Here is a 22,740-nt window from a genome sequence, read left to right on the forward strand (position 1 = left end):
AGTTTCATTTTCACTTTTGGAACCCCATCACTTCCGCAATTAGGTCGGAAATACCAAAGCTCGAAGTTTACGCGCTTACTCAGCACAACTGCACGCACTGTTAAACGGAAAAAGAAGTGTGACTTGGTTTCTTGAAACTGAAAGGAAGCTCGAACTTCCATACTTAGGCATGATTTGTACGTTTCGGTCTCCGCACTAATCGCTGTGAAAGTTCCTTGACTGCATGATCAGACTGATCAGACTTATATCATAGACTTCCAGAGTAAGCTATATTGAGGTAAAAACCAGAATTTTATGGCAAGAAAGGCATATTCAAAAGAAGAATCCCCTCGGGTCTTTTCAGATGGGGAGGAAGACGTACTTGATTTTCCAGGAGTTGAAGATGAAGCAAGTGAAAGCGGCCCAGTTCCCAGAGAGGCACATGTTGCCCTAAAAGAAGGTATATAAATGGTTGTATAACGTAAACATAACGTTGCCCTGTAAAGGTAGTGGGACAAAAGTGCTTAATAGTGCCTCTATAAAGTGCTGCATTTCTCTAACATGTTGTACATACCCAAAAGGCAAGGGAAACTATATGGGCCTTATCCAGACGCCTGTGACTCCACTCATGTGCCAAACCTAATACAGTATGTCTGGCAAGAGAGCGGTGTCTGAATGGCCCGACTTAAACTAGAGACGGATCATCCATCTGGGACGAACTTGGGCAAAGAACTGATAATTCATCGGTGTATAAATACGGGCTTTCAGATGGATCACCCATCCAGAAGAACTGTCGCAGGAGTTCGTATTACCGTGATAATTCGTCTGGACATAATTCATCTGGATGGATGATCTGATTGAAAGCCCGTATTTATACACAGACGAATTATCCGACGAACTATTGTTCTTTGCCCAAGTTCATCCCAGGAAAGTAAGTTTATATCCCCATTTGGTGGATACTTGTGAGCATTAGTAAGATATGTCATCATCCATTTGGGACAGTCTTGGGTAATCATTTGTTGTGCATCATATCTGCTCAGTTCTAGTGGTGTATTGGCTGGGACACAATCTACAGCTGGGAAATTTAGCAGCAGGGACATGCCCCTTCAGGTGTACTTAGGGGGCACATTGCAGGGAAAGTTATAATAAGATGTTTTATGGACTTTTATTGGTTCATTTCTATTTTGTAGTGGGGACATTTTGCAAGACCAGTGCACATGATGCGTGGTAGATGCCCCATAATTGACCACATTGTTTCCTTTTTTCAGCTCCATGAATGGCAGTTTTTTGTTTTTACCAAAATGCTGAAGAAACAAGAAATTCCTTATTACTTTTCTAAAAAATGCAAAGGAGATACGGATGCTTGAATGATTTCTGTTGTTCACACCTACCAAATGAATGCTTTGCTTGACGTAGTTCAGTCTTGCATACAAAAGAAATAAGTAGAGCATGATTGGTATCCTCTTTGTGTAGGTTGCTTGCACTTTCTGGAAAAGTAATGGGCTATTCTTGCTTATTTATTTTATAAACAGTTTGCTCAAAAATAATTAAAGATGCCTACTAAGTTTCTTTCAGGACAACTGGTCTCTGTGCGAGAATAGGGCTTATTTGGAACGATAATTTTACTTTGATTTAAGGTAAAAAAAGTCACATACGTGTACACCTCTCTTGCACAAAACTCTCAATTAAGTAAATGAAATAGTTCAGCGCACCCTGGTATTTTTGAATTAATATCATGTTCCACTGCATTATTTTCATTAATTTAATTGCTAAACAATAATTCTTCTTTCTACCTGTAATTAGCCTTCAAAAGTCTTAAGAAGCGTTATTTAGTTTCAAAGACACAGAATGCTGAACTGCAGGCAAAGTTAAAACAGAGAGACAAGAAAAGGCCGCTTAGCAGAGTATACCACGAGAGAGATGAACTGCAAAATCTTCTACAGAAAAGTTATCTTGCTTTTCAAGAAAAATATGGCGAGAATGAAGAACTAAAGAAGATAATACAGGAATTGAAAGAGGAACTAAGATTGAACCAGGGGACTGGTGCACAGGTACTGTTGGTGCAAATGACTGTGTAGTGTTGGGGTGGATCTTCAGGAGTGTCCCAGGGGTCCTGCCCCCCCCCTCCCCCCTTAAATATATTTTAGGCCAAAACTGAGACCCGTTGGGGTAACTTAAATATTTTTTTAGGATTCCCAAATTGAAAGGCGCAATGGAAAAAGGGTATGATTTGGCCTTTACAAGAATGCAAATGTCTCAAAAAATGGCCTGCTTTGTAAATTATGCAGAATTGGTACAATTTACAATTAAAATTACAGTCACAAATATTTATATGGCACCAAAATCCAAAACTACTTAGGCACGTAGACTTAGAGAGTAAATTGCAAGTAGGTCTTGGATATACATTGTATAAACGTTTGTTTATTGAAAAGAGAAGAAAAAAATCATTTCAAGCTTTTCTTTAGTTGGTTCAGTTTTTTAGCTAAATTAGCTAATTTGGCAAATTCGATCCCTTAAATCAAAATGTAAATTTATTTGCAACACAAAAGCTTAGCTGAAATAACCTTCAACACCCAATTGAAATTTGCTCTGATTATTAACCATTATTCTATTATTATTATTATTATTATTATTATTATTATTATTATTATTATTATTATTATTATTATTATTATTATTATTATTGTTGTTGTTGTTGTTTTTGTTCCAGCTTTCTATTTTCCTTTCTCAGAAAATGTTTCAACCTCCTTTTTACTCAGGGTGAAAGGAGCACTGGATCCAGTTCAAGCTTAGAGACAGAAGAGAAATCGTTACAGAAAAAATATACAGCTATAATGGAGGAGTTTAAAGCGATGGGATTAGAAGTGATAGAGGAAAATGACCAGGAATTCATAATATTAACAGATAGGGACGTTCTGAAAAAGTGGATAGAAGAAAAAGCGGATGGGAAGATATCGGTAGTTTATAGAGAAAACACTTTTGAGGATAAGGCTTCGGAAACAGACGGGAAGGTAACATTACATGAGGGATATGAGCAGGCAGAGGATAAGAGAAAAGGACTTGAGGCGGAGGTGATTCTTTTAAAGAGGAAAATACAGGACCAGGCAGAAGAACTGCGTCGGTTTTACAAGGTGTTCAAAGACGTGATGGAACAAAATTCAAGACTTCATTCAAGACAACGAGCTGAAGGCGAAAACATGCAACAAGGTAACGAAGATGTTTTATTTGGACATTTTACGTTTAGCTTGCTTGTTTTCTAAAGAATTCCTAGAACTACCCCCCTCACCCCTCCAGTGCGTATTACATCCTTATGGAAGAAACGTTATTAATATAAGGTATTAAAGTTAGTTTTTTGTTCAGGAAGGGAATACTGTGACAGCAAAACACCTCACGAAGGGGGATATTGTGAGGTTATCCCTTGGTATATAACAAGAATATCTCAAGGAAAATGTTTTTTTTTTTTAATCTAAAAGCTTACAATATTTACAGACTAATAACTAGTTTTAATTAGTTTAATGCTTATATAAGTATTCAGACTGCTCTTAAAAGCATTTAGCGAGTCTACATGCACATTATAATTTAACAAGTTGTTCCACGCACTAAAAATACGTAGCAACATGACAATTGCAAGTCGCATTTTTCGACATGGTTCAATCATTTTTTGGTGAGCTCAGTCAAAAAAACCGTGAAAGAAATCCTACCTTAACCTTGTTCATTTAATCTTAGGTTTGCCAAACGTGGCACAAAGGACCACAGCTCAAACAAGCACTGCTTTACGGCAAAAAGCCGAAACCATGTTAGCCAGCGCTCAAGAACAAGTGGCCGAAATGCGACAGGTCAAAGAACATCTTGACAAACAAAACAAAAGCCTGCGCACCTTGATAGACCTCCAGGAAAAAACCACGGAAGACTTTTTACAGTTGGTAGGTGCTCCAAACCCCCGAGAAGTTCCTGATTCCCCAGGGGTAAGAGCAACTTCCGATGAGGGGGCAGGGGCAGCGAGGCCGTTTACCCAGGGGCAAAGAAGAACAGAAGAGAACTTGGAGCGAGTGTTTGTTGATGACGCACCCCTAAGTATTGCCATTCAAGAAACGGAGATGCGCAGATTGAAAAGCACTGGAGCAAACGCGGAATTTTCTAACGAAATTATATCTAATCCTGGATTGACTCTCGGCGATGGAGGAATGGCTCCTCTTGGTGCTTTTTCAAGGGGGGTCGAGGGCAGAGCGATTTCCATGGCAACGGCTGCATCCGAGACCATGTTGACAGGAGAGAGCGATATTGAAGTTATAGATGAGGAAGAAGATTTTATCGGCGCTACTTCCTCCCGAGGCAAACTGTGTCCGGTTTGCGAGCGCTTTTTCCCGTCAAGCTATGGCCAAACTGAATTCGAGTGGCACGTGCAACAGCACTTTGACGATGATGCCTAGGAAATCTCTGTGCGGGATAGCGAGGGCCCTTTTAGATCAGAATTCCTTTTTTTTTTAGAATTATTATTAGTTTTTAGAATAAACTTAGCAATTTAGACGCGCCTTCAGACACAATGCAAATTCAATTTTATAAACTCGTTTTGGCAAATACAAGTTGACTAGTACGAGTGTTCGAGCAACAATTAGCGCCCTCGTATTGCTAAGCTGTTGATAGGAAGTGGAACTAGCTTCTGTTCTCGCTATCTTTTTTCAACAAATTTTGATTTTGTCAACCTTCAATAGCACCATTCGTTGTTAGTATGGCGTTTTCCAATTAAGGATGGTGCCTACTTTTGTTACTACGCAAACGTTCTGCGCATCTCGAGATGCTCGGGTTTCTTATCATTCTAGACCCCAGGGGCCCGTTTCTTGAAAGTCCCGATAACTTATCGGGCACGACAAGTGCCTTTGGTGATATATGTTTCTTAACAGAAGGTAATTTTTGTTAGCTTTGAATACTAAATCTTAAAATCTTACAATTCTATAAAAACATTGGCCTAGTACCATGTCTGTAATCACTGTGTAATCGGCGAAAAAACATTTAAAAATAACTTTTCGGGCCCGATAAGTTACCGGGACTTTCGAGAAACGGGCCCCAGAGCCGCTAGGCTTTGACTACGTCATCCAGAGAATGGGTTTCTTATGGGTGGTGCCTACTAATACAGGGATATTTTGCGCAGTTTAAAACTATACGAGAAGACAGAACTCAGCAAGTGCTCTTGGTATCCAAAAAGAAAATTGGCGGTAACCATGCATTTTTCAGAAATAACAAAGCTTCAATTTGAAAAAAGAGAACGCCATACATTGCTTTGTTTTTTAGGGATTTTTAGAATAATCGTTGTTTTAAATTTATCTCTTAAAAATGCATGGTTACCCCCAATTTTCTCTTTGGATTCCAATAGTCCTTGCTGCGATCTGTTTTTCCCGCATAGTCATACCTAAGCTGTTCAAAAATACTTCGGTATTAGTAGGCACACTCCCTAGAGCGGTTTCCAATTGAGTGTCGTAATTACTCTGGTCAATCGCAACAGATGTAAACAACATAACGAGCCAATCAGAATTCGAAACAAATACGTGTAACTGGCGCCAAACGCGGGAAAACGCGTGCGGCGAAAACACGATTGGTTTTGGTTTGGATTCCCATTGGTTGAGAAAGTGGCGCGAGTTTTGTTGACCAATCACAGAGCGTAGTAATGCAAAACCAAATCAAACGCGAAATTAATTTCGACACTCCGTTGAAAATCGCTCTAAGGCTAAATTACACGTACCTGTTTATCGACCCGATTAGAAGGTTCAGTCACAGGGGCCAATTTACAATTTGTCGGATGGTTTCTTTTTCTGTTGGTGTAGCGCGGAGTGGAAATCGGCTTCGTTAAAAAAAAATCTGTAGCACCGCCGCGGATTTTTATAAATTGGACCGATTTTCGTCTACTCACTCATTTTCTTTGTCAAATTGAGCCAAATCGGTCCGATAAATTGGTACGTCGTTAAATTAGCGTTTATAGATTAAGCTGTCAACCGGGATGGCAAACGACTTTTACATGTTGTTATCATGGGGTTTTTGGTATCTTTTGTTAAAAATGATGAAATAAGACCTTCAATCAGCTGCCAAATAATTCTAGAATGACGAGAGGAAAGAAATCAACTCAATTCTTGAAAGAAACAACTCGTGATCTGTTCCGTTGTTATCATGGGGTTTTTGATATCTTTTGTTAAAAATGATGAAATAAGATCAGCTGCCAAATGATTCTAGAATGATGGGAGGAAAGAAATCAACTCAATTCTTGAAAGAAACAACTCATGATCTGTTCTAGCGCTCTTTGGAAACAAAAATGCAAGAACTTGAAAAACATTAGCCTAACATTTTTCAAGTTTCCATCCAAACCGGCCTACTCTGTCTCTGGTCAGAGGTACTAATCGACAGTTTTATTGCACTGGGGGGATACTTTTTTACAAACTTGACAATTATTTCGTTGTTTCTGCTGACAGTCAAACATTTTTGGGTTTTGAAGTGACAGCAAATTTGCGTGATAATTCCCCTATAAGTCCAAACAGTGATCAGCATCAAATTTCTCCTTACAATATTGCTACTCGATTAAACATTCAGATCATGAGATTAAAGGAAATGATCACCAAATATGACATGCATTGGCTCCGGCGTTTGAGGGCAACCACCCAATAACTGCCAAAAGTGTTGATAGTAAGTCAGTTAAGTAGCGAGGAAAGTCGCGAGTTCTCAGTTTCAACCGAATTCTACACAAAAACTTAATTGTTTGACGTTACTGCTTGTGTAGCTTTACACCGTTATCACTATCGTTTGATCGTTTGTTGTTGTTGTTGTTGTTGTTTTGAAAGTTCGAAAATCTGGGTCGGTTGGACGATGGTATAAAGCGGAGAAAAATAAAGGGGACTGGGTATTTTAACGTGTGGGGGTACTTAACTAATTTTTCTACGAGGTCCGAATTAACCCTTACCCTTTTACAGGCCCGTAGGCAGGTTTTTTGCGGGAGGGTGCGATACAACGAGGGGACGGACCAAACGAGGGCCGCAGGCGCGAGCTACTAGGGGGTTAGGTTGTCTGAGACTGTATTTCGTGCGTTTTGAAGGCAGTGTCATGAAAACAGGCAGCCAAAAGCGAACTTGGAAAAGTGGCTATTACTCAAACATTTAGAACTTCAAAATTGCTGTTTTTGGGCGCAGAGACTACTTTACGTATGTATTTTACAGTTTTAGAGAATAATGTTACAAAAATAGAAATAAAGTTGAAAATCGATATCCGTATTATTAACTGGGTTCGCTGCAGCAAACTATGGTGATCAGCAGTGCAGATCATCATGATCTTTCAGTGTTAAATGAAGATTTATTAATATATGATGGTGAATTACAAAGTAACGACCGGCGTGGGAACTTCGCATTTGGGCGGGAAAACTTCAAAGTTTGACACCTGAAACGCACATGTTTGACGTCATTTGAAAACATGTTTTGTGCGTAAGTGCGTTCACGGGTAGATGCAATCGACGGTATATATATATATATATATATATATATATATATATATATATATATATATATATATTTGCTTATTTATTTCATTTTTACTACACTAACTGAGTAAATCAGAACAACTATACTATCTATATTTTTTATCAATTCACTTTTTTTAAAATAGTTGGTCAAAAGTGGACCTCCGCAGCCAGGGGGTGCCGGCATGCCCGTCGCACCCCCTGCCTACGGGCCTGCTTTTTTATACCATTTTTGGCAAAAAAGGTAACCCCTTTCCCATGCCTACAGCAGAAAAACCGTATCTCTTTTTGGTGGCTCCGGTTGGAGATATTTTGAAAGGGCCTTTTCAATACGAAAATGGTAGTTTCCCTATCCTTTTCTATACTTCAACTCGTGCAATCCCTATCCTTCGTCGGCAAGAGACTTCGTCCAGAAGCGGAAACCGCGCAAAAAATTCTTAGGGCCAGATTCCTCGTTCCCGTCGCTCCAAGGGACGGCCCCACATTCCCATCCGCTATCTTTGTTGGTAGCGAATAAGTGGCAACATTTTCGGAGACCCAGGGGCAGGTAGTGGGGCCGAAGACGAAGTCAAAACGGGCGGGAAAAAAATCGACGAGCAAAAGTACGAAGGTGCTCATCGATTTTTTCCCCGCCCGTTTTGACTTCGTCTTCGGCCACACTATGTGCCCCTGTGGGTCTTCGAGGATGAAGTGGCAAGAGACCGCGTACGAAGATGCTGCTATACGCAGGATCTGTGACATGATAGAGACCCTGCAAACGTACACCCCGTGGACGGGAGAAAACAGGAGTTGTCGCGTGTCATCGATTTGAACATCCAATCACCGTTAAGATGACGTCATGTTGTAAATTGGCGCTCGTTTTTCCCGGAAAAGTTCTGCCCTTGTCTTTGGACAAGACGTGGTTGTTGTGGAAAGCGAAGTCAATTTTCCATATATTCATCAAACACTGAAAGACGGATATCCGCCCAAGGGCTTTGGATTTATACTGCAAGGTGAAAGGATCTAGCCAGGGCTAGAAATATTTCAAAATGTACGATACAGAGGCGAACAAATATGGCGCCGATTACGCTCCATTTGATAATACGATGGCTTTTAGCGATGTTTCGATTCGCGCAGGTAAGTCTTATTAAGAACTTGACATTGAGATAATTCTCTATTTTGAATATTTCTTGCATTACTGATGGCTTCTTTTTACTTCATTTTGCAGGATTTATCCGAAAGGTAAGCGCTTTTGTAGACGTTGAAATTGAATTTCAAAACAGCTGAGGTTAGCTGAGCTGGCTTCCGCTTTCGTTTTCAGCTGTCCTAAAAGAAGGGTGGCCTGTCTTTAGGTCGATAGTGTTAAATTCCTTATTCAAACGTAGTTGTTCGTTTTGAGTTACATAGTTCCTTTTCAGTGTGTTTTGAAAGCTTATAGCGAAGCTCAAATGAACTCTTTCAGTTAGCTTATACTCTCATAGTCGATTCAATAACAACAGGAATATTTTAATTTGCCTTTCACATAACGTTAAGCTTAATTTAGCTGCGGTTTAAATTTCTTTTAAAAACAAATCAATAAAGTAAAAAATTTTTCAAAGCTTAGTTGAAAACTCGGACTCATACTGTGCTGTACTAATTTTCAGTAATTTTTTCCATTATTGGCAGCAAACGGTCCTTTGCCAATTCATGGAGAATTTAATTTATGAAAGTTTGATAATTTATTCGTAAATTGTGTATAAAATTTTCCAGTGCAGTGGAAGCTCTTGTAAGCAGACACCCTCAAAACGCAAGAAAGGTGTCTGTAACTGGAGGTGGCCACTTACGATAATGGTTCTCGTAAGCGGCTACTAGAGGTGTAAGGGAAAGATGGCCGCTTACAGGAGCTTGCCCAGCTAACATTGGGAAAAAAATTATGCAAAAAAATACCACCGCATTAAATGGTTTTGTTTGTTACATTGCCTCGTGCAATAGCCTTAATAATGGCGAACATCGATGATGAACATGGATGGCTGATTGATTGAAATAAGATTTGGAGGCTAATGGGATTTCTTTTCGGGTGTAACCCCTAAAAGTGTCTGCGACCACTTACGGAAATGTGTAAATACAGAGTTTGTATGGGAGTTCAAACAGGGTTTTGTGAACGTGGTTGTGAGTAAGAGCTGTTCGCTTATGAGTGTCTGTTAAGAGAGCTTTCACTGTAATAGCTGTCCCCTGCTGAACGTTTTGTTGACAACTGTTGAACTCTAATATGTGAAACAAAATTTGACAAGATTTCTGTACAGCCCCATGCATTAACTAATTTGTATACATTTTCTGACTCGAGCTCTATTCATGCTTGTAGTTTATGAAAAACGGCAGTAAACTATCAGCTGACAAATGACCAAGAGTCAATAGACAAATTGTTGACTGTCAACCAAAAAATGGTCCTGAAACAACCCAACTGACTGTCAACAGTTTAAGCCTATCCTTAAAATAAAGTGTTGGCGACAAGTCATAAGCCATAAAAAACCCCTTCAACTATGCGAGATTTTAACATCAATAATATTATAAATTATTCCTTTTTCAATCACCAGATTGTGAAGTCATTCAATAATAAAGGATGCAATGATTTTATCTTGTAGGTGTACAGCATACTTCTCTGTCAGTTGGTGGTTACAATAGCATTTATCTGCTTCTTCCTGTATTGGTAAGTACAAGAGACTGGGGGTGCAAAATGCGCATTTTGCCATTTTCGATCATAGGCACTTTTAGGCTAAATTGCACCCAGATTTCAAGAACAATAATAGAACAAGTTAATCTAATTTTCATGCACATGACAATAATTTGTTTCAAGGTGGGCTGATTTCAGGCTGATGTTGTAGGTTAAAATGAATCCAGGTTAAAATGATTTCAACCCAGGTTGATTTGTATTTTCCTTTGTTAAGGTTGGGTAATTTACATCTGAAACAAAGGAAAATACAATTCAACCTAGGTTGAAATCATTTTAACCTGGGGTTCATTTTAACCTACAACACTGATCTCCGGTGTAATATAATTTATTCCTCACAGCTGACGTAAAACAAAGGAAACAAACATCCTCAACAATAAACCTAACCCTGACAATAGTCCATAGAACAAGTCCATAAAACAAAGAAAACGAAAAAACTATATTACACCCCAGATAACCCTGATTTTACCACAGAAGTGTAGCGGCACATTTGACCTAAAAATGCACATATAAAGCCCTTTCTGTCTTCAATTCTTTTAAAACTGTCACCATGCGTTTCTCAAGTTTGGAAGTTTGCAAGAAATAGAAGACATTGGACATTGAAAAGTGACAAGAAAGTAGGCTACTTCAAAATGGAGAAAATGTTTGTACAAAATTTGAAAAGTATACATCTGTGGAACAAAAATTTGCCGCTCACAAAAAAAAGCTACCAGCCAAATTTTTGTAGCTTCTACACAGAACAAATGAATGACTAACATTGTACAGTTCCAGAAAATATCCATACTCTGCCCATGGAAGGTTTTTTGTTTTGCACCCCCTGTCCCCCAGGAAATTCCAGTTTAGCTTTATACTTTGTTTCTAAAATAATATATATCTTTTAAGATCCCTTCCCCCTAGGAATTTCCAATGCCCTTCCATGGTGTGGGTCTGGATTTTTTCGTGGAACTGCACATTTGCATAGCACCAAGCTTGTTAGTAGACTCTACATAATAATTATTGTAACATGTTAATGGTTTGTGTCTGTGATGGGTTCATAAATTGTTAATATATCAACTTGTTTCTTGTTGTTTATAGTGAACCTGTTCAGGAATATGCAAAAACACATGTAGGATTGTTTTATGGAGCTCTGTAAGTAATAATAGGTATAAAAGGAATAAATATTGAAAGTTATAGTTTAAAAAATATGTTTTTATAATCATCATTTATAAAATAAATGTACATCTTATAAGTAATATATCGAACACAAGAAGGTGCGCTTCATTGGATATCCAAACACTGAGAAGTAGGTTGAAAAAGTGAGGCCTAGCCGCGTTTTTGTAAACAACTTCGAGGTGTTTGAATATCTGATTAAGGTGATCCCACTGAAAAGAAGGAGTATTTAAAATTCTCTAAGACTTGGTCCAGTTCATGACTATGTTATGAGCATTACAAAAATGCAATAAAAAATGGGGGTCACCGAGCTCGTTTTTGTGCAACCTGGATGGCTATTATAGTGAATAGATGACCCACGAGGGTTATATTAGGAACGCTAGTAATCAGAAAAGGGAACTATCATTTCTAGAAAAATTAATTTCTTGCATTAAAATATCGAAGCAGTTCAACAAAATTTACTTTAATCTTACACAACAAACTATTTTAATTGAACTGGAATAAAGATTATGAAAGAAATTAAAGATTTTGCTGCGTGTGCACGTAAGTAGTACTACCTAAATACGTGCTTTTTAAAGCATTCAAATAAAAATATCTCATAGTAGAGTATTAAACTTTTCTTTAAATCGCGATATATAGTGGTCAACCGTATGACATTTAAATTGATGCATTAAAAAATGGGGGGTCACTGTGCTCGTTTAGAAGAAAAGGACCATTTATTTTCCTGCCGAGCTTAACCTCAAGGAAATCCCGTTATGTTGTGCGTGCGCGCGCTAAATGATGCGAAAACTTATGCGCAGCAAGGATGCGCAATACAATTCAGCGGAATCACCTTAAACATGCTTTCGAGTGTTTGATATCGCTTCAGAGGTAAACTCCCTTGAGACCAGTTCTGTCTAAATGTGTCTTAAAGTTATCAGTGAAAAGAGCTTGGTCACAGAATACATTTATATTTGCTATGTCGAGGAAATTTGAATTAAAAAATGTAGCTTAACTTTATCTGGGCTCTGGTCTCTAGTTTTTAGTTTTTTGGTTTAGTTTAATATATGCATCTTTGATGAGACATATTTACATTTTTCTATTTTTTTATTTTTTTGATTTAGAACTGTAATTAGGTTTTATTTTTAATATTTGTAAATAATTATGTAAATACATATTATTTAGTCTTTAGGCTGCGAGGTGATTTTAAATATACAGATGTACTATCTACATGTATCTCTATCTCTCTAATGGATAAAAACAAGTTGAAAAAATTGACTTGAGATACATGTAAGCCAATCGACTGTGTCTGGCTGGTAACTGGCAAGAGTTGCCCATTTCGCCAGGGGAGGCTGAAACATAATTATCTCCTTTACATGCTGAGTATCCACCTCAGCAAAGTCCAAGTGCTGCATGTGTGCTGTTTCTATATTGAATAATAAATGAAATGTTTCTTTTGCATCTTCAATAACTTACCCTGCAACAATATTTTATCATTTCAGAGCTGTCACCTTTGTCACTATGATTGCAATGGCTTGTTGTGAAAATGTTAGGTAAGGTTTGTCTTTCATGTTAAGAGGCTTTTTATTTTCACTCTATTCTGGTTAATAATAATTGAAGGACTGAGAGCATTATAACAGTTTTATTTGAATTTAAGTTTGAGTTGTCATAATTTTTGCTTAAAAAAGTGCCTGAATTTTTGCCTGCAGCTTCCATCACTCTGCATTTTGTTTAATTTTGCTGCAAAGTGTCTGTTCCCCTTTTTCCTATGGTCTTTCCCTGCCCTGATAGTTTGGCCTTGTTTTTTCTTGAAAACTAAGCATTAACCAGCTAAATAACACACAGACCGTACAAATGCAAAAATTCAGACACTTTAGAGCAAAATGAAAAATTGACCTAAAATTTGACATATTATATTAATTAAAAAGATGGGCATGCTCTCAGCCCTTGATGTTCCAGTTAGGCTTTTAACCAGAAAATGAAAATTGGGCATCCAAGAGCCATGTCTCTGGTAAAATCCTCTTAAAGTGTTGGGTGATCAGTTCAGTTTTCAAGAAATGTCTTTTCAAAAAAGGTGACATGACCAGCCATAGGATGCCTGATTACCCCTCTTGGTTCCAGTTTATGTATAACAAATTAATTCAATAAGCTGAAAAAAAATATAGTTGCAATTCTAAGGTAATTTGCTTTTGCTGTATATTTGTAGGCGGAGCTTTCCAACTAACATGATTTTTCTGAGCATTTTTGTAAGTATGATGCAGTACTATTAATTTATTAGTTATTAATTAAAATAATAGTCTTTTAATATTATTTACTTGTTTTGTTAAATAGTTTTGACACTTAGATTATTTATTCCCAAGCACTGGGTGACATTTTGAGTCTGTAGATTGATTGATTGATTGATCAATCAATCAATCAATCAATCAATCAATCAATCAATCAATCTTTTATTAATTTGTTCAAAATATTGTGTAGTTCAGCTCTACTCACATTAATTAAGATTGGTGGAACTGCAATACTGTTCAAGCCCATCATAGTTTACAGACGATAATCTGGTGGTCTAAAAAAAGAAAGAGAGAGAAGAAATAAACTAATTTATATCAAGTTGTTTGTACTGTAAAAAAAAAAAAATGAAAATGATAGTAACAGGAAGGAAGAGTGAGAGTACATGTACGATAATGACAAAATAGTGAATATAGAATTAACAGTTCAGTATCAACTGAGGGAATGAAAGTTGGGATAGATAGTGGATACAATCAATAACCAGTTTCTAACTTGTTGTGAGTTTTTATATCTTACTCAAGCAATAATTTGGAAAAGAACTTGTAACATTTTTCCTTATGATTATGGCACTTAAATGCGACTTTAATTTGAGGGTTAAGGGTATTTTTTTTATAACTGTCAGCAAGTGGTGTATTTTTGCATTTCACTTTGTCAAGTATAACTGAATGACTATATTTATTTGCAATGTTTTCAGACCTTGTGTGAAGGATACCTTCTTGGTGCTGTTTCAAGGTTATTACAAAATCCATTGTAAATAATATCATCAAGCATCAGGTTTCAAATTAAACATCCAGGATTTAAAATACTATTCCTTACACCTAAACTACAAAAATATGAAAGGTGTCAGTAGCCAATCAAAACTGCAGTGTGGTGAAGAATGTGTAATATTTTGATATGAACATTTTCTGATTAATTGACACTGATTTTGCCATTGATGCCATCCTCTCACTAATGCCCCTGGGGGGAGGGGGAAACTCTGGGTTAAAAGTGATGGGGAGGTATGAAAGATTTGTTCGGTAAAGGGTTTTTTGGTAAGAAAATTTCAGCTAGTATTGTTTTGGGTAGTTTCATTTTACCAGAGAATTTTTTTGGAGGTATTCAAAAAATAAATAAATTAAATAAATGGGAAGACTTGCAGTAAGAAATAAATTATTGTTATGGTACGTTATTTATCACCCCATTCACACCTCCCAGTCACTTTTAACCCAGTGTACCCCTCCCCCGCTGGGACTAATGCATCCATTGGAAACTCCCTGGCTTTTTGTGGCTTTGAAGCACACTATTTCAGACCTTGTTTGTGAACAAGCACAGGACAACTCCAACTTAGGTTACCTGTGCCCGATGCCAAAAACATGTGGAGACTTTAGAGTTTCCATATACAGTGTTAGTTGCCTCCATTCCATTCTTTCTTAACCACAAGTTGTTTGTCTGCTCAGTGTTGCTATCAGTGTAGGATTGCTAAACAATTAACCAAGACGTGTGTTGAAATAACAAGCTTCCTCCAAAGTATCAAAAATGAGCAATTTCTCGTGTCGCTAACGAGGTAGTCAAATCATAAACAGATGGTCCCACACTAGGTTTCACCTTTCATGGCAGCACTTCTTTTTCCAGTGGAAACGTCTAATATATTGTTAATCTAACTGTATGGTAATGGCAGGTGTGAAATAGTCTTATTGTTAATTTTTTTTTTCATGCAGTGTGTATGAGAAAGATGAGGTGCTGATGGCTGTGGGAATAACTGCAGTAAGTTACCATTTGCAATCCATATTTACCTTGTGTAATTATTTTTTATGCTTTTTATTAGCCTTACATGACACAGAATACATTTTTTACAATACTAAACACTACTTACAGTACTTCCAATAATTACAAGACTTACTTTACTGGCAATACTTACTATACTTGCAATTTTTAAGAAGATTACGACATTTTTTATTTTGTAAGACATGTTTCGATGTTACAAACATCATCGTCAGTTACAGAAAATTTTGAAGAACCGTTAGGACTATATAACAACTCAGTGAAACATGCATAATTAATTATACTTACACTTTATTGTACTTGCAATGCTAATAAATATTATTAGAAATAAAAATATTAAACAATGATAAATATTATTAGTAATAATAATATTGTTATGTGCTAGCAGCACAGCATTCATAATAAAAGGTAACTTGGCTTTGACATGATTGTTGTTTTCCTTTGTTGAAGGTTGTGGTTCTGGCAATTACTATCTTTGCATTTCAAACAAAGGTAAGGCACAATAAAAGTAAGAGTAGCCTATTTTGTGAAGAGTTTCCCTAAAGGGGGATTTACACGGTACGACTTTGTCGCATGGGACAGGCCTACGACACTAATTCGTGTTAATCAAACCTACAACTTGCTTACGACTGTCGTGTACGTCATAAAAAATGTCGTCGGATTTTAAACATGTTTTAAAATCCTTCGACAACGTAGGTATAGGCAATGTTGAATGATGAAAGTTGTGTGCGAATTTTTTGCATGACGCTCTAGAAATGCGAAATGCTTTGCAGTGCACGCTCTAGAAATCGCATGTGACAGTCGTAAACAAAAGTTGTACCGTCTAATGTATCAGTCAATTCCAAGCGCGATCATTCCCCCCCCCCCCGGGCAACCCCCGGGCATTTGACCCCTGTTCGGCTCCACATAGTGGGGCATTTGACGCGAATAGAAACCCGACCCATCGGGCATTTGACCCGTCGAAAAAATGCTGGTCAGCGGTCGCATAAATTGTCGGAATGCTTTATTCACAACCAGAATTTACTCGTATATTTTGCGTCAGACAGTTTTTAATGTAGTAAGCCATTTAATACTACTATAGAGAAGGGTTCCAACAAATATATCTGAGATTGTTTTTGGCATGGCCGGGTTACATATTGCCCTTCGCTTCTCAATTTCAGTGGTATGTCCAAGTTCCCTCAAGCTTCGTTCTCCCTTTGCTCGGCGTTCGAAGCTCAACTTGTTGGCATGTCTAGGTTTCATAACATAGTGTTTTTTATCATTGTTCTTGTTACCACACGTATTAGCAAACTTCATGTACATTTAATATAAAAGAAAAGCGAGTATCGGTACATATATCGTTAAACTCTCTGTTAGTTGACTTTCATATGTGATGTTATGCATTATCTTTAATAATAAATTGTTTTAAATTTATTAATGTATGAATTTCGTTGATTTTTACATAAACAGAGCTAGCGAATACAAAAAAAAAACCAACACGATGACTTTTCAGCCCCAACCAGTGGGGCATTTGACCTAGAAATCGGCCCATATAGAGGGGAATTTGATCAGGCATTTTTAAAAAAGTCAAATGCCCGGGGGTTTGCCCGGGGGGGGGATGATCGCTTTTGGAATTGACCCAGACATAAATCGGCCTTAATATATAATATGATGTTTATGACAGTCATGAACCATGAACTGGAGCTGGACGACTGGGTGGTTTCCTTCCACTGGGTTTTCTTTGTCGTAGATGGCTACTAACAGCTGGTTACCCACCCACTTGGATTAAGTATTAGAGTTTTGCATCCCCTTCTTGTGAACCAGCTGCTGAGTTTAAACTCATCTGCCAAGAGCAAGTTTGTTTTAGAATGGTAGCCACCAGCAACAAGTCATGAGGACCATGACAATTACGATAACTGACAGTCGGTATAAATAACCATGATCACACATGTACATGCAGTGATATGTGAAAGGTTGTGTGGCTGTTCTGAAAATTATTAATAACCCCTGTTTCTGTGCAATAAAAGTAATCTCAATGAGTCTTCCCTGCTGTCTGCACCACATTTTTAAACCCTTTAACCCCTAACATCAAAGAACAAATTCTCCTATCTTGTCCCCATGGTTTTCTTATAAAAGTACTGGGGAGAAGTTATTAAAATATCAAGAAAATTCACCTTGGGTGATCGTATCCTAAATTCTCATGACATCAGGGGTTGAATAAGCATTGATAAATTACAAGAAGAAATTTGATGCTGATCACTGTTGGGACTGAAAGGGTCAAAACTGCAATTATGTGTGTTTTCTTCTACAGTATGACTTCACCATGATGGGAGGAATCTTGTTTGTGGCTCTGATTATTCTCATCTGCTTTGGATTTTTGATGATCTTCTTTCACAGCAGAGTAAGTTATCTAAAACTCCTTGGAGTTAACTACCAATCTGTTTATACTCAGCAGATGTTACTTATTAATATTTCTAGATGAAAATTTTGTGAAGAAAAATTATCGAGGTCCATTACATCCACTCCTATTGCAGTAGGTGTAGGCTTGCTAGAAGTTAATTATTACTTACCTGTTCCCGAAAATATTCATATGCTCATCATTAATGTATTTGTGTGAACTAATTGAGCACACCTACCAGATCGAATTGGAGCTTGGAAATATTGGTTTTTGAGGAGAGAGGGAAACTGGAGCCAGTGCCTGGAGAAAAGCACCTCAGAGCAAAGATAAGAATCTAAAATGTAAGCCACATAATTGCAATGCAAGTCTGGGAATTGAACTCAAGCCACATTGGTGGAACATGTCACTGTGCTGCCATCACTGTGCCATCCCTTTCTTCCTTGCTTGGAGGAAGCCAAGAATTAATTCAGCATTGTTTGCATTGATACAAAGGTCCCAAAAGCAATATAAACGTTCTTGTAAGTCGGATTAATGAATATTGGGCATTCTTTGCTCTTCAGGTCCTGTCGATCGTTTATGCTTCACTTGGAGCTCTGATATTTGCTGTGGTGAGTTGTTCACTATGTTGAGCTCTTAGTTATTTGTTCTTAATAAGATATACTTTCCATGGTATAGGTATGTAAAACAGTACACTATTGTTGGGCTAACAACAGGCTATTGTCAAGAAGCAATATGTAGGAAAGGAAAACTTCATGAGTCTGGCCCCTGAGACTGACATTTCTGTGGTCACTTCTCCCCACTGTACATGTAGTAGTGCTGCAATCAGACCTCTCAAGCAAATACAGAGGAAATCTGATCTTTGCTGCCATCTTGCGCACTCACACTTGATTTTGAATATTATGTAATGTTTAAAACACGAGCAGCAGTGTTTCATCGGGATTTAAAACCACGAGGCGTAGCCAAGTGGTTTTTGACCCGATAAAACACAGGCTGTGAGTTTTTTGAATGGCTTCAAACATTCCTGGAAAAGCGTGTGTCAAGAGAGTTCATAACAATGATGCTTTTGTGAACGTTGGAAATTAGCATATGGGAACAACATTAAACACTGCATACTAATAAGGAGTTTTTATCGGGTTTTAAAACCACTGCACGTGATGTTTTATCGACCATTTGATAGGTCAATGGGCTTATGAATTATTATTGATTTTTTGAAGGTTAAATTGTTTTGCCTTGTAACCTTTAGTTACATTATTTGGGAGATTTTTTTACCATCCAGGGGCCTTGAGTTGTCCGAATCCAAATGACTCCTGGGTAAGCCTGGTTTCTTGGTAGATATATGTGTGTATTTCATCCAATTTCCAAACCCCAAGAAGTGGGTTTAAAGAATGAGCGGTAACTGTAAATCTGGTGAAAACGCTTTTTTGAGTGTTTGATACAACGTATAGCTTCTCAAACCATTAATAATTCTTGAAGAAATTCAAAACAAAGGGTTGCAAGATTTTATAATAAATACTAAGATCACATCTCCAAGCCTCCTTCGCGGTACCTAGTGATTTCCTTTGTTTTCTCTTCATGAATTATTAATGCCTTACGAAGGTATGATGAAACTCTCCCCATCCCTGTATCTTTGTTTCATTATTTTTCAGTACCTGGTGTATGACACTCAAATCATGATGGGTGGAGGTAAAATGTATTCCATCTCACCAGAGGAGTACATCTTTGCTGCGCTGAACTTGTACCTGGACATTGTCAACTTGTTTCTCTACATCCTCCAGCTCATCGCTGCTGCACGGGGAGATTGAAGTGTTCTGCTTGCTGGTGTAGAAGGGTCCAAGGGAAATTGGGAGCTTGGTAAACTTCCGCAGCCAAGTCTAAAAACAATAGACCTAAAAGTTGTCATGATTTAAAATTTTTAAGTAGATTAGAGAACGAAAGATCATTGACATTCCTGGGAAGGGGACCTTAAAATTAGTTAAAAGGCTAAATTTCAGAAAATCTTGTCTATTAAAGTAGCTTAGATCTAGTTCCGTAAATTCGGGAATTTGCAGTTTGTCTAAAGATGGGCGATTTTGCCTCTCTCTATACAAACGTGTATAAAATTTTCACACGTAACGACACCATATCTTCGCTATTCTTAAAGACGAGACTCTCCAGCTTGCAATTGGCCTTTTAAACTTATTTTAAGGTGCTCTTCCCAGCATTGTCAATTATTTTACATTACAAGTCCTACATCAAAATTTTAAAGAACCCTGATAAAGGAGGATGGGATTAAAAGATAGGATTTACAGTCAACTCCCTTTATTGCGGACACCCTCGGTACCGTGAGTTAGTATCCTTAATAGCGAGAGTCCGTAATAGCGGGAATTTAGTTCAGTCAAACGTCTGTAATTTATTTTTGCCGGGGGAATTGTTCGTATTATCGGGGTGTCCGTTTTAGCGAGGTTTCCGCAAGGCGAGAGTTAACTGTAGCGAGAGTCCGTAATAACGGGAATTTTTTTCAGTCAAACGTCACCCTTCCTTGAGTAAATAAATATACCCCCTTGGTATCAATAAGGGCATTTAAATGTCAAACAAATTTAAGCACCGTTGGCACTTGTTCGAGGAAATATCGTATCCTGAGAGGAGTCCTGTAAATTTCCAAGAGCAGAAGTAAGAGTAGTGAACACCCTTCCCCAAAACTAATGCCATACCCCCTCCCCTTGAAAGTAGTGACCCTCTATACCTGACAATATTATTTTAAATCGCCACTTTGACTCTCTGGAGCCAGTTAGGGCTGTACTGAATTGCTGTGTCCGTTATGAATTCAAGAAGCTGAAAGACTTGATATTTTAGAATCTCGACCGTGATGGTTTGACCTAGTAGGAAAATGAGAGATTTCTTGTTGTTTGAGTTCACTGAAATTGTTTTCATTCGTTTAACTGGCTAAGTCAGTATTTCAGTACAGCGTGGTTGGGAATGGTGGTTTTTCCGTTTTGGTGTTCTGTTGTCACCAGGCGAATTTAGTTCAAAGAGTTGTTACTGCTTTTCGTTTTTTTAGTTTTAGTTACAGATGGCAGTTTTCGAGAGATTTTGAGGTTTCGTATATAAAGCCGTTCCCTATCCTACTCACTAGGAGAATGATAGATATTACGTACTTTGAGTTTAAAAACTCTTCGTTCCTTTAACTGGCTATTTACAGCGCAGTTGGGAAGTGTGGTTTGAGTGTTTTGGTATTTTATTTTCGCCAGGCGAATTCAGCTCAAAGAGTTGTGAGTTTTAGTGGCAAATGGCAGTTTTCGCAAGACTTAGTGCAGGGGTGCCCAAGATCGTTTTATGCCCTTTTGAAGACGTACTTGTGTAAGCTGATAGAGATTGCTCTGTTCGGATGCTTTAGCTGTAAATGTAAGTTGCAGAAAAGTTAAGGTAGCGGAATCATATTCCCCGAATTCACCAGCTGTTGTTGGTTATACGAAAATGCTAGCTGACCTTTTTTCGCATCTTTAGAGCGGGTTCCAATTGAGTGTCGTAATAACTTTGGCCAATCGCAAAAGATGTAAACAACACAACGAGCCAATCAGAATTCGAAGCAAATACATGTAACTGGCGCCAAGCGCGGGAAAACGCGTGCGGCGAAAACACGATTGGTTTTGGTTTGGATTCCCATTGGTTGAGGAAGGGGCGCGAGCTTTGTTAACCAATCACAGAGCGTTGTAATGCAAAACCAAACCAAACGCGAAATTACTTTCGACACTCAACTGAAAACTGCTCTAACTACACAAAAACGATAAGGATTAGTTTTCCAGTTATAAAAAAATTTGAGCTGACATATTGCTGAAGGAAACTGCATTTTTTCATTACGACTAAATCCGAATTTCTGAGGGGATTAAGGCCATCCGAAAAGATATCTACCGAAATGAACCGTTGGGTGCCCCTGTTAAGGACGGTGCCTACTTTTGTTACTGCGCATACGTTCTGCGCATCTCGAGATACTCGGGTTTCCTATGGGTGGTGCGTACTAATACAGGGGATTTTTTTTTTGCCAGGTTTAAAACTATGCGGAGAAAGCAGAACTTAGCAAGTGTTCTTGGTATCCAGAAAGAAAATTTGGGGTAACCATGCATTTTTCAGAGATAATAAAGCTTCAATTTGGAAAATAAAACACCATACATTGCTTTGTATTTTACTGTTTTTTAGAATAATTGTTGTTTAATTATCTCTGAAAAATGCGTGTTTACCCCCAATTTTCTTTTTGGATTTCAATAGCCCTTTGCTAAGATCTCCTTTCCCCGCATAGTCAAAAATCACACAAAAATACTTCTTTATTAGTAGGCACCGTCCTTAATGGTTTCGAAAATGAAGCGCTTCCCAATTTTTAGCATTTAGCGTTTCCAAAGATGTCACCATCGTTAAGGGCGCTACTCAAAAAAAAAAAAAAAAAAAAAAAAACCAAAAGTATGGAGACGCGAAAATATTAGATTAAATTGCGCTTCAACTCTTGTGTTTAGCTTTTACTCCTGTAAGCTCCGTTCTATTCGTTGTTAGAAAATTAATTACTATTTATATATATTTGAATATGTTAAAGGAAAGGAGGTAGTTTGAAATGAAGCGTTGAACGGTATCGATGGACGATTGACCGCCGCGTCCAGTTTTGGGTTCGTTCGTGATGCCCTTTGTTTAATTTGGGATTTACTGACGCACAAAACGTCACATACAATGGTGGTCAAGTTCAAGTTAGAGTGTTATTGAAAACGTTTTTGGCAAGGCCTTAGAAATTAAGGTTTATTAAAACATGGAAATACTAAGAGAATAGTTGAGTTTTTGAATTGTAAAGGAATAAATACTTAAAGAGAATTTAGTGAGCCGTTCATATGTTGTTGATCTAGTTAACGAAAATTCGATGTCTTGACTCTAAGTAGACACTTGACCAGCCTTCTGTGATCACTGTCAGTTCAATACTCTAGCTCGGGCCTTGTTTTTCAATGGATGTTGTGCCGCTACCACTAGTGCCAGAAATGATGGATCAGACAGTTGACCCTTCAGTGCACGGTACCTTCT

At 37.8% G+C, this 22,740-nt stretch overlaps 2 protein-coding genes across 3 annotated transcripts; both read left to right on the forward strand.

Annotated features, from left to right (window-relative positions):
• The first annotated feature begins 42 nt into the window (after positions 1 to 42).
• Positions 43 to 7,221, forward strand: LOC146471383 (uncharacterized). Its single transcript, XM_085121005.1, has 4 exons — positions 43 to 439; positions 1,783 to 2,030; positions 2,739 to 3,186; positions 3,706 to 7,221. Exons 1-4 carry the CDS (start codon positions 295 to 297, stop codon positions 4,407 to 4,409), a joined length of 1,545 nt encoding a protein of 514 aa, XP_084977131.1. The 5' UTR covers positions 43 to 294; the 3' UTR covers positions 4,410 to 7,221.
• A 1,096-nt stretch (positions 7,222 to 8,317) lies between these two features.
• Positions 8,318 to 22,544, forward strand: LOC146471384 (protein lifeguard 2-like). 2 transcript variants are annotated; one of them, XR_014866846.1, is made up of 13 exons: positions 8,318 to 8,587; positions 8,679 to 8,692; positions 10,072 to 10,136; positions 11,232 to 11,285; positions 12,788 to 12,838; positions 13,492 to 13,531; positions 14,263 to 14,300; positions 15,266 to 15,311; positions 15,780 to 15,821; positions 17,620 to 17,709; positions 18,267 to 18,314; positions 19,353 to 20,031; positions 20,159 to 22,544. XR_014866846.1 is itself a non-coding variant. In XM_085121012.1 (12 exons), the coding sequence occupies exons 1-12, from the start codon at positions 8,500 to 8,502 to the stop codon at positions 19,506 to 19,508; spliced, it is 732 nt and encodes a 243-aa protein (XP_084977138.1). In that variant the 5' UTR covers positions 8,318 to 8,499; the 3' UTR covers positions 19,509 to 22,544. The 2 variants fall into 2 exon arrangements, 1 of the variants encoding a protein (XP_084977138.1); XM_085121012.1 differs by having other exon boundaries at positions 19,353 to 22,544.
• The last annotated feature ends 196 nt before the right edge of the window (positions 22,545 to 22,740 follow it).

Source organism: Pavona decussata, unplaced genomic scaffold (assembly GCF_977016875.1).
Source record: "Pavona decussata unplaced genomic scaffold, jaPavDecu1.1 SCAFFOLD_105, whole genome shotgun sequence".
Taxonomy (NCBI): domain Eukaryota; kingdom Metazoa; phylum Cnidaria; class Anthozoa; order Scleractinia; family Agariciidae; genus Pavona; species Pavona decussata.

What these genes read in the sequence shown, in the direction of transcription:
- LOC146471383 (XM_085121005.1), top strand. Translation starts at nt 295, where the DNA reads ATGGCAAGAAAGGCATATTCAAAAGAAGAATCCCCTCGGGTCTTTTCA. An exon ending in ACATGTTGCCCTAAAAGAAG is followed by an intron (nt 440 to 1,782) that starts GTATATAAATGG and finishes ACCTGTAATTAG; the next exon opens with CCTTCAAAAGTCTTAAGAAG. An exon ending in ACCAGGGGACTGGTGCACAG is followed by an intron (nt 2,031 to 2,738) that starts GTACTGTTGGTG and finishes CTTTTTACTCAG; the next exon opens with GGTGAAAGGAGCACTGGATC.
- LOC146471384 (XM_085121012.1), top strand. Translation starts at nt 8,500, where the DNA reads ATGTACGATACAGAGGCGAACAAATATGGCGCCGATTACGCTCCATTT. An exon ending in TGGCTGTGGGAATAACTGCA is followed by an intron (nt 15,312 to 15,779) that starts GTAAGTTACCAT and finishes CCTTTGTTGAAG; the next exon opens with GTTGTGGTTCTGGCAATTAC. An exon ending in TCTTTGCATTTCAAACAAAG is followed by an intron (nt 15,822 to 17,619) that starts GTAAGGCACAAT and finishes TTTCTTCTACAG; the next exon opens with TATGACTTCACCATGATGGG.